At 45.7% G+C, this 16,854-nt stretch overlaps 1 protein-coding gene across 2 annotated transcripts in view; it reads right to left on the reverse strand.

The window, feature by feature from the left end:
• Positions 1-2,165: 2,165 nt before the first annotated feature.
• Positions 2,166-16,854, reverse strand: part of VIPAS39 (VPS33B interacting protein, apical-basolateral polarity regulator, spe-39 homolog) — a 31,873-nt gene continuing 17,184 nt past the window's right edge. The window contains exons 16-20 of one of the 2 annotated variants that reach the window (XR_012247296.1): positions 8,846-8,932; positions 8,674-8,763; positions 2,556-2,660; positions 2,302-2,384; positions 2,166-2,257 (exon numbers count right to left, since the gene is read on the reverse strand). Coding sequence is in view for 1 of the 2 variants with exons in the window: in XM_073638135.1 (XP_073494236.1) it covers positions 2,364-2,384; positions 2,556-2,660; positions 8,674-8,763; positions 8,846-8,932 (303 nt within the window). In the remaining variant the exon portion in view is untranslated. Of the gene's footprint in view, positions 2,385-2,555; positions 2,661-8,673; positions 8,764-8,845; positions 8,933-16,854 lie in introns of both variants that reach the window. The other variant, XM_073638135.1, reaches the window with a different exon arrangement.

Consider the following 16,854-nt stretch of genomic DNA (forward strand, 5'->3'; position numbering starts at 1 on the left):
GCTGGCGGCTGAGCTGCTGTAGATATGAGGCCGGGCAGGACGCTGGCGGGTGTGCTGCAGTAGATATGAGGCCGGGCAGGACGCTGGCGGGTGTGCTGCTGTAGATATGCGGCCGGCCTGGACGCTGGCGGGTGTACTGCTGTAGATATGCGGCCGGGCAGGACGCTGGCGAGTGTGCTGCTGTAGATATGCGGCCGGGCAGGACGCTGGCGGGTGAGCTGCCACGCCGGAAGCTGGCGGGTGTGATGCTGTAGATATGAGGCCGGGCAGGACGCTGGCGGGTGTGCTGCTGTAGATATCCGGCCGGGCAGGACGCTGGCGGGTGTGCTGCTGTAGATATCCGGCCGGGCAGGACGCTGGCGGGTGTGCCGCTGTAGATATCCGGCCGGGCAGGATGCTGGCGGGTGTGCTGCTGTAGATATCCGGCCGGGCAGGACGCTGGCTGGTGTGCTGCTGTAGATATGCGGCCGGGCTGGAAGCTGGCGGGTGTGCTGCTGTAGATATCCGGCCGGGCAGGACGCTGGCGGGTGTGCTGCTGTAGATATGCGGCCGGGCTGGACGCTGGCGTCCACTCCCCCATATTCATCACGCTTCTCTCTCTCCCCCCCCATATTCATCACACGCGTCTCCCCCCCATATTCAACACACGCCTCTCTCCCCCCCATATTCATCACATGCGTTTCTTCCCCCCCATATTCATCACACGCGTCTCTGCCCCCCCCCATATTCATCACACGTATCTCTTTTCCCCATATTCATCACACGCGTCTCCCCCCACCATATTTATCACACACGTCTCTCCTCCCCTTATATTCATCACACGTGTGTGTGTCGTCCCCCCTATATTCGTCACACGCGTCTCTCCCCCCCACACACACACCATATTCATCACACATGCCTCTCCCGGGACTCCCTCCATATTCATAACACGCGTCTCTCCCCCATATTCATCACACACGTCTCACCCCCCCCCCCATATTCATCACACGCGTCTCCCCCATATTCATCACACGTGTCTCTCCCCCCTTACCCCATATTCATCACCCGAGTCCCCCCCATATTCATCACACGCGTCTCCCCCCTCATATTTATCACACGCGTCTCTCCCCTCCCTCATATTCATCACACGCGTCTCCCCCATATTCATCACACGTGTCTCTCCCCCCTTACCCCATATTCATCACCCGAGTCCCCCCCATATTCATCACACGTGTCTCCCCCCCATATTCATCACACGCGTCTCCCCCCTCATATTCATCACACGCGTCTCTCCCCTCCCTCATATTCATCACACGCGTCTCTCCCCTCCCTCATATTCATCACACGCGTCTCTCCCCTCCCTCATATTCATCACACGCATCTCTCCCCTCCCTCATATTCATCACACGCGTCTCTCCCCCCTCATATTCATCACACGCGTCTCCCCCCCCCTCATATTCATCACATGTGTCTCCCCCCCATATTCATCACACGTCTCCCCCCCCTCATATTCATCACACGTGTCTCCCCCCCCCTCATATTCATCACACGTGTCTCCCCCCCTCATATTCATCACACGTGTCTCCCCCCCTCATATTCATCACACGTGTCTCCCCCCCCTCATATTCATCACACGTGTCCCCCCCTCATATTCACACGCGTCTCCCCCCATATTCATCACACGTGTCCAACCCCCCCTCATATTCATCACACGTGTCTCTCCCCCCTCATATTCATCACACGCGTCTCTCCCCCCTCATATTCATCACACGCGTCTCCCCCCCCCTCATATTCATCACACGCGTCTCCCCCCCCTCATATTCATCACACGCGTCTCCCCCCCCCTCATATTCATCACATGCGTCTCCCCCCCCCTCATATTCATCACATGCGTCTCCCCCCCCCTCATATTCATCACACGCGTCTCCCCCCCCTCATATTCATCACACGCGTCTCCCCCCCCTCATATTCATCACACGCGTCTCCCCCCCCTCCTATTCATCACACCCATCTGTCCCCCCATATTCATCACACGCGTCTCCCCCCTCATATTCATCACACGCGTCTCCCCCCCTCATATTCAGCACACGTGTCTCCCCCCCCCATATTCATCACACGCGTCTCCCCCCCCCCATATTCATCACACGTGTCTCTCCCGGGACCCCCCATTATCACACAGGATCATGCCAGGTGCTCATCTCTTTATTATGGCCTCCTCCTCGTTGGTCGCTGGCCTCCTCCTCGTTGGTCGCTGGCCTCCTCCTCGTTGGTCGCTGGCCTCCTCCTCGTTGGTTGCTGGCCTCCTCCTCGTTGGTTGCTGGCCTCCTCCTCGTTGGTCGCTGGCCTCCTCCTCGTTGGTTGCTGGCCTCCTCCTCTCTCCACGTTTAGTTTTTCCAACGAATTTGCTAGAAATATAAATAAAGATTAGATGAGGGAGCAGCGAGGACCCCAGGGGGCCGGGCAGACAATCAATGACCATCCCCCCATAATCTAGAGTGGCACGGAGAGGGTCCCGACCCCCGACTTATGGCACTGAGGAGACCCCATGCATCCTTGGTATGGCCGCTCCTACTCACCATGTTACTGAGGAGGCCGTCAATCTTCTCTTCCTCCGGAGACCCCCGCTCCACTTTACATCGATAAACCATCAGCTGATGCCGGTCTTTCAGGTCTCTGTATGTCTTTGGGGGCAATAAACATAGAGGTCAGTGTTCGGCCCCCCATAACCCATGTGGTATATAGAAGGCCAGAAAGATGGGGTGGCGAGCAATGCAGACACATACATACATATTTATATACACAGTGCAGGGTGAGGGTATATATATATATACACACAGTGGGAGTAATAAGTATTTGATTCTCTGCTGATTTTGCAGGTTTCCCACCTACACAGAATGGAGAGGTCTGTCATTTTTATCGCAGGTCCCTTCACCTGTGAGAGACACAATCTAAAATAAAATCCCACTGTATGATTTCTAAATATTTCATGCAGTAAAATGCTAATTAATTATTTGATCACCGACCAGCGAGAATTCTGTCTCTCACAGACCTGTTGGTTTTTATATAAAGCTGTGTGCCCATGATTTTGTCCAACGACCTCCTTCCCTCAGTAAGAGCATTGAAGATGGGTCGTGGCTGGGTCTTCCAGCATGACAATGACCCGAAACACACAGCCAGGGCAACTAAGGAGTGGCTCCGTAAGAAGCATCTCAAGGTCCTGGAGTGTCCTAGCCAGTCTCCAGACATGAACCCAATAGAAAATCTTTGGATGGAGCTGAAACTCAATGTTGCCCAGCGACAGCCCCAAAACCTGAGAGATCTGGAGAAGATCTGTATGGAGGAGGGGGCCAAAATCCCTGCTGCAGTGTGTGCAAACCGGGTCAAGAACTACAGGAAACGTCTGACCTCTGGAATTGTAACAAAGGTTTCTGCACCAAATATTAACTTCTGTTTTTCTATTGTATCAAATACTTATTTCATGCAATAAAATGCAAATTAATTATGTAACAATCCTACAATGGGATTTTCTGATTTTAGATTGTCTCTCACAGGTGAAGTGACCTGCGATAAATATTACAGACCTCTCCATTCTGTGTAAGTGGATCTAATACTTATTTTCCCCATTGTACACACACAGTCATGGCCTCCAAAATGTCAGTTCCTGCGCCCCACAGATGCTCCACTGTAATAAAGTATATCCAGGACTTGTCGTCCAGTTCTGCTCATCCTGAGCTTCTTGGATCAGGAATAGAAGGACAGAAATGCTGATATACAGTCATGGCCTAAAGTGTTGGCACCATAGAAATTGTTCCAGATCATGAAGTATTTCTCCCAGATAATTATTGCAATTACACCTGTTTGTTATACACAGGTTTATCACCTTTGTGTATTGGAACAACACAAAGAGAGAAATCGACAAATTGGACAAAATTCCACACAAAACCCTAAAAATGAGCCGGACAAAATTGTTGGCACCTTTCCAAAATTGTGGGTAAAGAACTTTGTTTCAAGCGTGTGATGCTCGTTCACTCTCACCTATGGCAAGTAATAGGTGTGGGCAATATGAATATTACACAGAAACCAGATAAAAAGGGGAGAAGTTGCCTCAATCTTTGCATTGTGTGTCTGTGCGTGCCACACTAAACATGGAGAACAGAAAGAAGAGAAGAGAACTGTCTGAGGACTTGAGAACCAAAATTGTTGAACAATATCACCAATCTCAAGATTACAAGTCCACCTCTAGAGATCTTGATGTTCCTTTGTCCACGGTGCGCAATATAATCAAGAAGTTAACAACTCATGGCACTGCACCTAATCTCCCTGGAAGTGGACTAGAACACAGGATAGTCCGGATGGTGGATAAGCCCCAATCAAGTTCTAAAGAAATCCAAGCTGTCCTGCAGGCTCAGGGCGCAGCAGTGTCTGTGCGAACTATCCATCCACATGTGAATGAAATGAAACGCTATGGCAGGAGACCCAGGAAGACCCCACTGCTGACACAGACACATAAAGCTAGACTGCAGTATGCCAAAATGTACAGTACAGACCAAAAGTTTGGACACACCTCATTTAAAGATTTTTCTGTATTTTCATGACTATGAAAATTGTACATTCGCACTGAAGGCATCAAAACTATGAATTACCACATGTGGAATTATATACTTACCAAAAAAGTGTGAAACAACTGAAAATATGTCTTATATTCTAGGTTCTTCAAAGTAGCCACCTTTTGCTTTGATGACTGCTTTGCACACTCTTGGCATTCTCTTGATGAGCTTCAAGAGGTAGTCACCGGAAATGGTCTTCCAACAATCTTGAAGGAGTTCCCAGAGATGCTTAGCACTTGTTGGCCCTTTTGCCTTCACTCTGCGGTCCAGCTCACCCCAAACCATCTCGATTGGGTTCAGGTCTGGTGACTGTGGGGGCCAGGTCATCTGGCGTAGCACCCCATCACTCTCCCTCATGGTCAAATAGCCCTTACACAGCCTGGAGGTGTTTGGGGTCATTGTCCTGTTGAAAAATAAATGATGGTCCAACTAAAAGCAAACCGGATGGAATAGCATGCCGCTGCAAGATGCTGTGGTAGCCATGCTGGTTCAGTATGCCTTCAATTTTGAACAAATCCCCAACAGTGTCACCAGCAAAGCCCCCCCACACCATCACACCTCCTCCTCCATGCTTCACGGTGGGAACCAGGCATGTAGAGTCCATCCGTTCACCTTTTCTGCGTCGCACAAAGACACGGTGGTTGGAACCAAAGATCTCAAATTTGGACTCATCAGACCAAAGCACAGATTTCCACTGGTCTAATGTCCATTCCTTGTGTTCTTTAGCCCAAACAAGTCTCTTCTGCTTGTTGCCTGTCCTTAGCAGTGGTTTCCTAGCAGCTATTTTACCATGAAGGCCTGCTGCACAAAGTCTCCTCTTAACCGTTGTTGTAGAGATGTGTCTGCAGCTAGAACTCTGTGTGGCATTGACCTGGTCTCTAATCTGAGCTGCTGTTAACCTGTGATTTCTGAGGCTGGTGACTCGGATAAACTTATCCTCAGAAGCAGAGGTGACTCTTGGTCTTCCTTTCCTGGGGCAGTCCTCATGTGAGCCAGTTTCTTTGTAGCGCTTGATGGTTTTTGCAACTGAACTTGGGGACACTTTCAAAGTTTTCCCAATTTTTCAGACTGACTGACCTTCATTTCTTAAAGTAATGATGGCCACTTGTTTTTCTTTACTTAGAATTTGTATTATGGCAAGAAAAAAGCAGCTAACAGTCTATTCAGTAGAACAATCAGCTGTGTATCCACCAGACTTCTGCACAACACAACTGATGGTCCCAACCCCATTTATAAGGCAAGAAATCCCACTTATTAAACCTGACAGGGCACACCTGTGAAGTGAAAACCATTTCCGGTGACTACCTCGAAGCTCATCAAGAGAATGCCAAGAGTGTGCGAAGCAGTCATCAAAGCGAAAGGTGGCTACTTTGAAGAACCTAGAATATAAGACATATTTTCAGTTGTTTCACACTTTTTTGTTAAGTATATAATTCCACATGTGTTAATTCATAGTTTTGATGCCTTCAGTGTGAATGTACAATTTTCAAAGTCATGAAAATACAGAAAAATCTTTAAATGAGAAGGTGTGTCCAAACTTTTGGTCTGTACTGTATGTAAGTTAAAATCCATCTGTGAAAGTGTATTATGGAAAGATGAGACCAAAATAAAGCATTTTGGTAAAGTACATCATGCTGTTTACCGAAAACTGAATGAGGCCTACAAAGAAAAGAGCACAGTACCTACAGTCAAATATGGTGGAGGGTCACAAATGTTTTGGGGTTGTTCTGTTGCCTCTGGCACTGGGTGCCTTGACTGTGTGCAAGGCATCATTAAATCTGAAGATTACCAAAAGGAATTTGGGTGGCAATGTAGTGCCAGAAAGCTACGTTTGTGTCCTAGGTCATGGGTCTTCCGCAGGACAATGACCCCAAACATACTGCAAGAAGCCCCCAGAAATGGATGGAAACAAAGCGCTGAGAGTTCTGAAGTGGCAGCAATGAGTCCGGATCTAAATCCCATTGATCTTACAATTGCTGTTGGGAGAAGATGCCTTCACATATGAGAGATCGGGAGAAGTGTGTAAGAAGAGTCCAAGATCCCAGGCGAGGTGTAAGAAGCTGATGGTTATAGGAAGCGACTGATTGCAGTTATTTATTCCAAAGGGTGCAACAATTTTGTCCGGCCCATTTTTGGGTTTTCGTGTCCAATTTGCCTTTTTTGCTCTTTTTTTTTTATCCAAAATACACAAATAAAATAAACAAACAAAACGTGTAATTGCAACAATTGTCTGGGAGAAATACTTCATCTACTGGAACAATAACAGGTGCCAACACTTTCAGCCATGACTGTACAGTTGTGCTCAAAAGTTTACATACCCCGGCATAATTTTTCCTTCCTTGGCCTTGTTTCAGAGAATATGAATGATAACAAAAATACTTTTTCTCCACTCATGGTTATTGGTTGGGTGAAACCATTTATTGTCAACCTACTGTGTTTTCTCTTTTTAAATCCTAATGACAACCAAAAACATCGAAATGACCCTGATCAAAAGTTCACATACCCTTGTGATTTTGGCCTGATAACATGCACAGAATGTGACACAAATGGGTTTGAATGGCTACTAAAGGTAACATCCTCACCTGTGACCTGTAATCAGTGTGTGTGCATAAAAGCTGAGTGAGTTTCTGGGATCCAGACAGACTCTTGCATCTTTCATCCAGCCACTGACGTTTCTGGATTGTGAGTCATGGGGAAAGCAAAAGAATTGTCAACGGATCTACAGGAAAAGGTAGTTGAACTGTATAACACAGGAAAGGGATACAAAAAAATATCCAAGGAATTGATAATGCCAGTCAGTCAGCAGCGTTCAAACTGTGATTAACAAATGGAAAATCAGGGGCTCTGTAAAAACCAAACCACGGTCAGGTAGACCAACTAAACTTTCGGCCACAACTGCCAGGAAAATTGTTTGGGATGCAAAGAAAAACCCACAAATAACATCAGCTGAAATTCAGGACTCTCTGAAAACTAGCGGTGTGGCTGTTTCAAGATGCACAATAAGGAGGCACTTGAAAAATGGGCTGCATGGTCGAGTCGCAAAAAGAAAGACATTACTGAGCAAATGCCACAAAGTATCTTGCCTACAATACGCCAAACAGCACAGAGACAAGCCTCAAAACTTCTGGAACAAGGTAATTTGGAGTGATGAGACCAAAATTGAACTTTTTGGCCTCAACCATAAACGTTACATTTGGAGAGAGGTCAACAAGGCCTATGATGAAAGGAACACCATTCCTACAGTAAAGCACGGAGGTGGATCGCTGATGTTTTGGGGATGTGTGAGCTACAAAGGCACAGGAAACTTGGTAAAAGTTGAAGGAAAGATGAATGCAGCACGTTATCAGCAAATACTAGAGGCAAAATTGCACTCATCAGCCTGGAAGATGCGCATGGGACGTACTTGGACGTTCCAACATGACAACGATACAAAACACAAGGACAAGTCGACCTGTCATTGGCTACAGCAGAACAAAGTGAAGGTTCTGGAGTGGCCATCTCAGTCTCCTGACCTCAATATCATTGAGCCACTCTGGGGAGATCTCAAGCGCGCAGTTCATGCTAGACAGCCCAAGAACTTACAGGAACTGGAGGCTTTTTGTCAAGAAGAATGGGCAGCTTTACCATCTGAGAAAATAAAGAACCTCATCCACAACTACCACCAAAGACTTCAAGCTGTCATTGATGGTAGAGGGGGCAATACACGGCATTAAGAACTGGGGTATGTGAACTTTTGATCAGGGTCATTTGGATGTTTTTGGTTGGCATGAAGACTTAAAAAGTGAAAACACAGTAGTTTGACAATAAATGGCTTCACCCAACCAATAACCATGAGTGGAGAAAAAGTATTTTTGTTATCATTCATATTCTCTGAAACAAGGGCAAGAAAGGAACAATTCTGCCGGGGTATGTAAACTTTTGAGCACAACTGTATATCAGCATTTCTGTCCTTTAAATCATGATTCAAGAAGCTCAGGATGAGCAGAACTGGACGACAAGTCCTGGATATACTTTAATTATTACAGTGGAGCATCTGTGGGGGGGCAGGGACTGACATTTTGGAGGTCCCCTACTCATCAGGACTCACATCGATCACCACGTCATGACACTTGTACTTAGTGGCCAGGGAAATTCGTGTCTCAGCGTCCTCCACCAGCCGAATGTAATCCTGGAGAACCTGAGGGAAAGAGAGAGAGAGATAAAGCTACAGCAGTGCAGCAGGACCCTCACTACCCCACCAAACACAGGGGGCCACACACCTGAGTAGGGGCTCCATTCCTATGTAAAATCTCCACCACGCGATGGAAGCCGACGGGAGCTTTCTTCTTGGTGTACCCCAGCCAGTTCTGAGGAGACAAAGTAGGCGTTAGTCCTACCGGTAATTGGTTTTCCAGGAGTCCATCATGACAGCACCATCAGGAGGTCCTTCATATCCTTGATAGGACAGGAATACACAACAGGTTAAAAGACCCCTCCCTCCACCAACCACCAGTGATTTTCCAAGTACCACACTAGGATGGATCTACTTTCCTTCTACAACCCCTGGCAAAAATTATGGAATCACCGGGCTCGGAGGATGTTCATTCAGTTGTTTAATGTTGTTGAAAAAAAGCAGATCACAGACATGGCACAAAACTAAAGTCATTTCAAATGGCAACTTTAGGGCTTTAAGAAACACTAAAAGAAATCAAGAAAAAAAATGTGGTACTCAGTAAGGGTAATTTTTTCAGACCAAGCAGAGGGAAAAAATTATGGAATCACTCAATTCTGAGGAAAAAAATATGGAATCACTCTGTAAATTTTCATTTCCAAAACTAACATCTGCATCAAATTAGATCTACTCGTTAGTCTGCATCTAAAAAGGAGTGATCACACCTTGGAGAGCTGTTGCACCAAGAGGACTGACATGAATCATGGCTCCAACACGAGAGATGTCAATTGAAACAAAGGAGAGGATTATCAAACTCTTAAAATAAGGTAAATCATCACGCAAATGTTGCAAAAGATGTTGGTTGTTCACAGTCAGCTGTGTCTAAAATCTGGACCAAATACAAACAACATGGGAAGGTTGTTAAAGGCAAACATACTGGTAGACCAAGGAAGACATCAAAGCCTCAAGACCAGAAACTTAAAGCAATAGGTCTCCAAAACAGGAAACGCACAACAAAACAAATGAGGAACGAATGGGAGGAAACTGGAGTCAATGTCTGTGACCGAACTGTAAGAAAAAGCCTAAAGTAAATGGGATTTACATACAGAAAAGCTAAACATAAGCCATCATTAACACCTAAACAGAAAAAAACAAGGTTACAATGGGCTAAGGAAAAGCAATCGTGGACTGTGGATGACTGGATGAAAGTCATATTCAGTGATGAGCCGCGAATCTGCATTGGGCAAGGTGATGATGCTGGGACTTTTGTTTGGTGCCGTTCCAATGAGATTTATAAAGATGACGGCATGAAGAGAACATGGAAATTTCCACAGTCATTGATGATATGGGGCTGCAGGTCAGGTAAAGGCACTGGGGAGATGGCTGTCATTACATCTTCAATAAATGCCCAAGTGTACATTGATATTTTGGACAGTTTTCTTATCCCATCAATTGAAAGGATGTTTGGGGATGATGACATCATTTTTCAAGATGATAATGCATCCTGCCATAGAGCAAAAACTGTGAAAACATTCCTTGAAAGAAGACACATAAGGTCAATGTCATGGCCTGCAAATAGTCCAGATCGCAATCCAATTGAAAATCTTTGGTGGAAGTTGAAGAAAATGGTCCCTGACAAGGCTCCAACCTGCAAAGCTGATCTGGCAACAGCAATCAGAGAAAGTTGGAGCCAGATTGATGAAGAGTACTGTTTGTCACTCATTAAGTCCATGCCTCAGAGACTGCAGGCTGTTATTAAAGCCAGAGGTGGTGCAACAAAATACTAGTGATGTATTGGAGTGTTCTTTTGTGTGTTTGTTTTCATGATTCCATAATTTTTTCCTCAGAATTGAGTGATTCCATAATTTTTTTCCCTCTGCTTGGTCTGAAAAAAATTACCCTTACTGAGTACCACATTTTTAATCTTGATTTCTTTTAGTGTTTCTTAAAGCCCTAAAGTTGCCATTTGAAATGACTTTAGTTTTGTGCCATGTCTGTGATCTGCTTTTCTTCAACAACATTAAACAACTGAATGAACATCCTCCGAGCCCGGTGATTCCATAATATTGCCAGGGGTTGTACATACGTTACCTTCATATCGCAGACAGGAATTATAGGCAGGAAATGTAATGGGTGCTGTCATGATGGACTCCTGGAAAACCAATTACCGGTAGGACTAATGCCTACTTTCCAGGACATCCCTCCTAACAGCACCACCAGGAGAATACCAGGGGATACATTCAGAGCGGGACTACTCTTTGGAGGACTTTCCTCCCGAAGGCCAACTTTTGGCCAGATGAAATGTACAGTTTATAATGTCTGCAAATGATGTTAAGATTCGTCCATGTAGCAGCTCTGCAAATCTGGTCCACTGAGGCTCCTGCTCGCTCGGCCCATAATGTGGCTACTGCCCTAGTAGAATGGGCTCTTGTGTTGTCCGGCGATTTCCCTTCTGCTGAATAGGTCTGGCTGATCACTGACCGAATCCATCTTGCCAAGTCTCCTTTGACGTCCTCTTCCCTCTATCCCTTTGATGTCGATAGTGTTCCAGTACTAAGAAGAGGGGTGACAGACTAAATAATTAAAAAAATAGAAAGAACTCAGGTGGATTTATGAATTAGGGTCTTTACAACCTGAGGGCTTGAATACTGAATACAATTTGAAGGTTTGTCTGTTTTAATTACCCTCTTCATCATCGGTATTTATTGTCATTTTATCATGTGATTTCTTACTGCGTCTTATTTTCTACAGATGGTTTTCTGGATCTGATTGGAGATGATCGGACACGAGGACGGGGACTGAATTTGGAACACATTTGGATTAACCATTGTGGAAACAATGTATATGTTTATTAAACGTGTGTTTCTTTTTGTGTTCCCCTTTCCTTTGTTGTCCGTTGTCTCCAATCTGATGTGCTATTGTTTCTTTAATGTGCTATTTTAGTTCCTTGCTCGGAGGTATCAGCCTGGATTTGGACTCCTCGCCGTCACATGGACACCTGTGCTGCTCCTGGTATCCGGGAGGAGACGTTCCATTTGTATGGCTTCCCTGGCTAGCTGCCTGCGCGCGCGCGTGCGTGCGTCCCGGCGGGTGCGCGTCATCTGACGATCACATGACTTGTCATGTGGTGCTCCGATGGTAACGCACCGTGGTGGATACGTCTGCGCTGTGCATGTGGTCCAGGTAGGACGGGGATGATACGCAGATGGTGGTGGTCCTGACAACACGAGTCTCGGTTTGGAGGCGGGGGTCCACGCCGTGCGGCTATTTGGAGGCGGGGGTCCACGCCGTGCGGCTCTGTTTGGAGGCGGGGGTCCACGCCGTGCTGCTCTGTTTGGAGACGGGGGTCCACGCCGTGCTGCTCTGTTTGGAGGCGGGGGTCCACGCCGTGCGGCTCTGTTTGGAGGCGGGGGTCCACGCCGTGCGGCTCTGTTTGGAGGCGGGGGTCCACGCCGTGCGGCTCTGTTTGGAGGCGGGGGTCCACGCCGTGCGGCTCTGTTTGGAGGCGGGGGTCCATGCCGTGCGGCTCTGTTTGGAGGCGGGGGTCCACGCCGTGCGGCTCTGTCTCAGGATGATATTTTGTATATTTCTGTATTTTATGTAAATAGGTGACACTTGTGGTGATTGGCACTTGTGCAGACCTCACTATATAAGTGAACACATTGTGGGTTGTAACCATACTTGATAAAGACCGGTGAACGGTCGAAACGTTGTAATCTGGCGGATTAAAGTACAATTTTGATACTTTGAACACCCTGGATTGGACACTGTTTTTTCTTTTATATGCAACAATTTTTCCAAGTTGGTTCCTTGGCGTCAACGGGCGTCCATTTTGCTCAGTGCTGCCGGTTCCTTCTTCTTTGGACGTCCTCTTACTTTTATTCTTTCCAGCAAACTGAACAAACAGATTAGGATCCAACTGACAATTCTTTGCAGCCTCCAGGAATTGGAGGACTGTTCTTCTGACGTCTTTATGGTTTTGGTAGAAGGTTGGTAAGACTATTTCCTGGCTCATATGGAAAGTTGTTACCACTTTTGATAAGAAGGCTGGATCTAACATTAAGATAAGGTGCATTAGACGACTGCATTAGGTCTGCATATTCGATGGAAAACGCCTGTATTTTAATTTAATTGCCGCTGAAGATTCCCAAATTCTCATGAGACCAACTGCTTTTCTGTCCTTGATGAATCCTCAAATGGGATAGACGTCTTTTTGGCAACTCTAGCTATACGGATGTGTCAGGATTTTTTTCCCATAATTTTCTCTCTTTTGGCTCGAACGGTAGACGTGATTTGAAACTCCTTGGTACAATCAGTTTCTTTTCTACGTCCTCCCACTCCTCCAGGATCATGGCTTTTATGGGTTTATTAACAGGGAATACTTTGTTCATTTGGGATCTTAACCCTCCAAACATTTCATCCTGTATTGAAGAGGATTGGTGAGTATCCTCAATTTTGACTGTATTCCTCACTGTTGATAGGAGCCTATCAGTGTTTTCCCAAGAGAAAATATATTTATTTTTCTCTTCTGGCAAGGTTGGGATAAAACTTTCCACTTCCTCCTGTTCAGGGTCAGTATAGTACGACAACTCCCATCGTGGCCTTTTAGGTCTAGGTGCTGTCTGGGAGGAGTGAGGGGAGACCAACTCTGTGATGAAATTCTGGTCCTCCTCTTATTCTGGACCTCTTCACTTATTCTGGACCTCTTCTCTTATAATGGACCTCTTCTCTTATAATGGACCTCTTCTCTTATAATGGACCTCTTCTCTTATTCTGGTCCTCTTCACTTATTCTGGACCTCTTCACTTATTCTGGACCTCTTCACTTATTCTGGACCTCTTCACTTATTCTGGACCTCTTCACTTATAATGGTCCTCTTCACTTATTCTGGACCTCTTCTCTTATTCTGGTCCTCTTCTCTTATTCTGGACCTCTTCACTTATTCTGGACCTCTTCACTTATTCTGGACCTCTTCACTTATTCTGGACCTCTTCACTTATTCTGGACCTCTTCACTTATTCTGGTCCTCTTCACTTATTCTGGTCCTCTTCTCTTATAATGGTCCTCTTCTCTTATAATGGTCCTCTTCACTTATTCTGGTCCTCTTCACTTATAATGGTCCTCTTCACTTATTCTGGTCCTCTTCACTTATTCTGGTCCTCTTCTCTTATTCTGGCCCTCATGTCGGTCATGAATGAGGCATGTTCCTCCTTTACCACTTTGGCAATACACTCCGGGCATAATTGTTTCCCATATGGATCAGGTAGTTTTGTGTTGCATGTGGCACATCTTTTCCCCTTTTTCTTAGATGTTGAAGGGGTCATAGATCTTTTGGGAACATCCTTCTCCTAAATGCAAAGCCAGGGAGGGATGAAGGAAGGGGCAGCTCGCTGGATGGATGGACGTTGCATAGAAACCAAGTATATCCTCGCACGGAGCCACCCAGGGTCAGGTGCAGCAATCGATACAGGAAAAGGAATCTCCAGCGAAAGGCAAGTATAAAAGGTCAATGTGTAGTTCGTACTCATAAAGTCTTGTACATGCGGTATCTCAGGTTTTGGGGTCCTTAGATGAAGTATGGACCAGACTTTATGAATATGAAATAAACATTGACCTTTTATACTTGCCTGGCTGGATCCTTCTCCTAAAGGGACAACGAAAAGTATAAACTTGATGCCAGGTGGAAGACCCTTATTGCCTGTGAAAAAAACCCAGTAAGCTCTTCAGTGCTACGAGCGCACCTCCTATGCGTTGGTCACTGATAGGGACAGGAAAAACACTGGTGGGTGGTGGAGAGACGGGCCTTTTAACCCAACAGAAATTTGCCAAAAATGTGGAAAATGTAGCAATTTTCAAACTTTGAATTCTTATGCCCTTAAATCAGAGAGATATATCACACAAAATAGCTAATAAATAACATTTCCCACATGTCTACTTTACATCAGAACAATTTTTGAATATTTTTTTTTTCTTAGGAAGTTATAAGGGTTAAAGTTGACCAGCGAGTTCTCATTTTTACAACAAAATTTTCAAAACCATTTTTTTTTTTTTTTTAGGGACCGCATCACATTTGAAGTCACTTTGAGGGGTTCGGAAGGGAAGGAGCGCCATTTGACTTTTTGAATGCAAAATTTGCTGGAATAATTAGCGGACGCCATGTTGCGTTTGGAGAGCCCCTGATGTGCCTAAACAGTGGAAACCCCCCCACAAGTGACCCCATTTAGGAAACTAGACCCCTCAGGGAACTTATCTAGATTGTATGGTGAGCACCTTCAAACCCCCAGGTGCTTCACTGAAGTTATGTGGTCGAAATCTACTTTTGAGGCACAGTGCAAAGCTCAGAAAAGAAGGGGCGCCATATCGGAGTTCAGATTTTGTTGGACTGGTTTGAGGGTGCCATGTCACATTGGCAGAGCCCCTGAGATGCCAGAACAGCAGAACTCCCCATAAGAGACCTCATTTTACAAACTACACCTCTCAATGAGTTTATCTAGGGGTGCAGTGATCATATTGATACCACAGTTGGGTAACAGAATTTTACACCACTGGGCAGAGAAAAAAAAAAAATTATAGTTTTACGACCCAAATTTTGTTTTAACCCCAGATTTTACATTTTCACACTGGGAAATGGGTAAAAATGGCACCAAAATTTGTTCCACAATTTTTGCTGAATGTAGAAATATCCCATATTTGGTTGCACAGTTACAGTACTGTTTAGCCACACGGTGAGACTCGGGAGGGACGGAGCGCTATTTGCCTCCTAGAGCGCAGAGTTTCCTAGAATAGTATGAGGACTCCATATACAGGGCCCGAAGTGCTTGAAAAGCAGAATCCCCCACAAGTGACCCCATTTTGGAAATTATACTCCTTTGGGAATTTATCTACAGGTGTGGTGACCATTTTAACCACTTGGGTGTTTTCCAAAACCAAGCAGCAGTGGATACTGCCGAGTGAAAATTGTAAACTGACGTTGTAGTGACCAGTACGTTATAGTGACCAGTACGTTATGCCCAGCTTGAGATTCTGGAGACATGCACCCTAAATTAAGCGTGCTCTCATCACTACAGGAATGCCAAACATGTGGATGCTAACTGTAGTTTAGGCACACTGTGGGGCTCAGAACGGAGGGGGACATTTGGATTTGGGCGCACAGAATTCGCTGGATTTCTTTTGGGGGGTAAGGAGCCATTTCACTTTTCCAAAGCCTTTGTACTACCAGTAACGTGGAAGCCCCCTATACTTCTGATAACAGATGACGGACCTGAGTAAGGGATTTTTTTGTGGATTGAGTTGAAGCTTTTGTTGGGAACATGTTACATAACATTTTGGATCACATTTATCCTGCGCTCTACACTAAGCACTTACATCGAGGTTTCCATCTAAATCTCTGAGTGATGTGACAGATGAAACCTGCGAGGGATCCATTCACTATAATGAGGCAGCAGAGTTACTCTGGACACCATCTGGCCTCTGTTTAGTGGTGTCCTTCTCAGAAGTGCACAAAACTATGGCCGACGGCACTTTTATGCACGCTTAAAAAAACGGACACCGCCGGATCACAGGTCCTACGGTGTCCACAGTGCCTCCATCGGCCTCATTACAGGGAATTTTCCGCCGGGGTGTCCGTCTGAAACACGCATTTCAGAGATTTAAAAAGAAACCCCGGAGTAATCGCTCAGCGCAGAGCGCAGGATAAATGTGAGCTGAGCCTTACTGCAATCTTTGGGAGGCAGAATGAACAAATCAACAGCAGGTGAAGAACTGGTTTTAATATTTTTTACGCCGTTCCTCGTGCCGTATAAGTGATCAGACGACTTTATTCTTCAGGTCGGTGCGATTACATAGAAACCAGATTTATATCGGGTTTTATATGTTTGGCAGCTGTCACACACTAAGATGCTTTGCTGTGCAAAAGTTAGTTTTTGCATCTCCACATTTTGAGAGCTATAATTTTTCCATATTTCAGAAGACAGAATCATGTGACGGCTTGTTTTTTGTGGGACGGGTTGACGTTTTTATTGGTGCCATTTTTGGGCACTTGACATCTTTTGATCTTTCTATTACGATTTTTGGGAGGCAGAATGAACAAAAACCAGCAATTCGGGAATTGTTTAATTT

The sequence above is a fragment of the Phyllobates terribilis genome, unplaced genomic scaffold, assembly GCF_046119375.1.
Source record: "Phyllobates terribilis strain yellow unplaced genomic scaffold, ASM4611937v1 Scaffold_7__3_contigs__length_470593459, whole genome shotgun sequence".
In the NCBI taxonomy this organism is placed as follows: Eukaryota; Metazoa; Chordata; class Amphibia; order Anura; family Dendrobatidae; genus Phyllobates; species Phyllobates terribilis.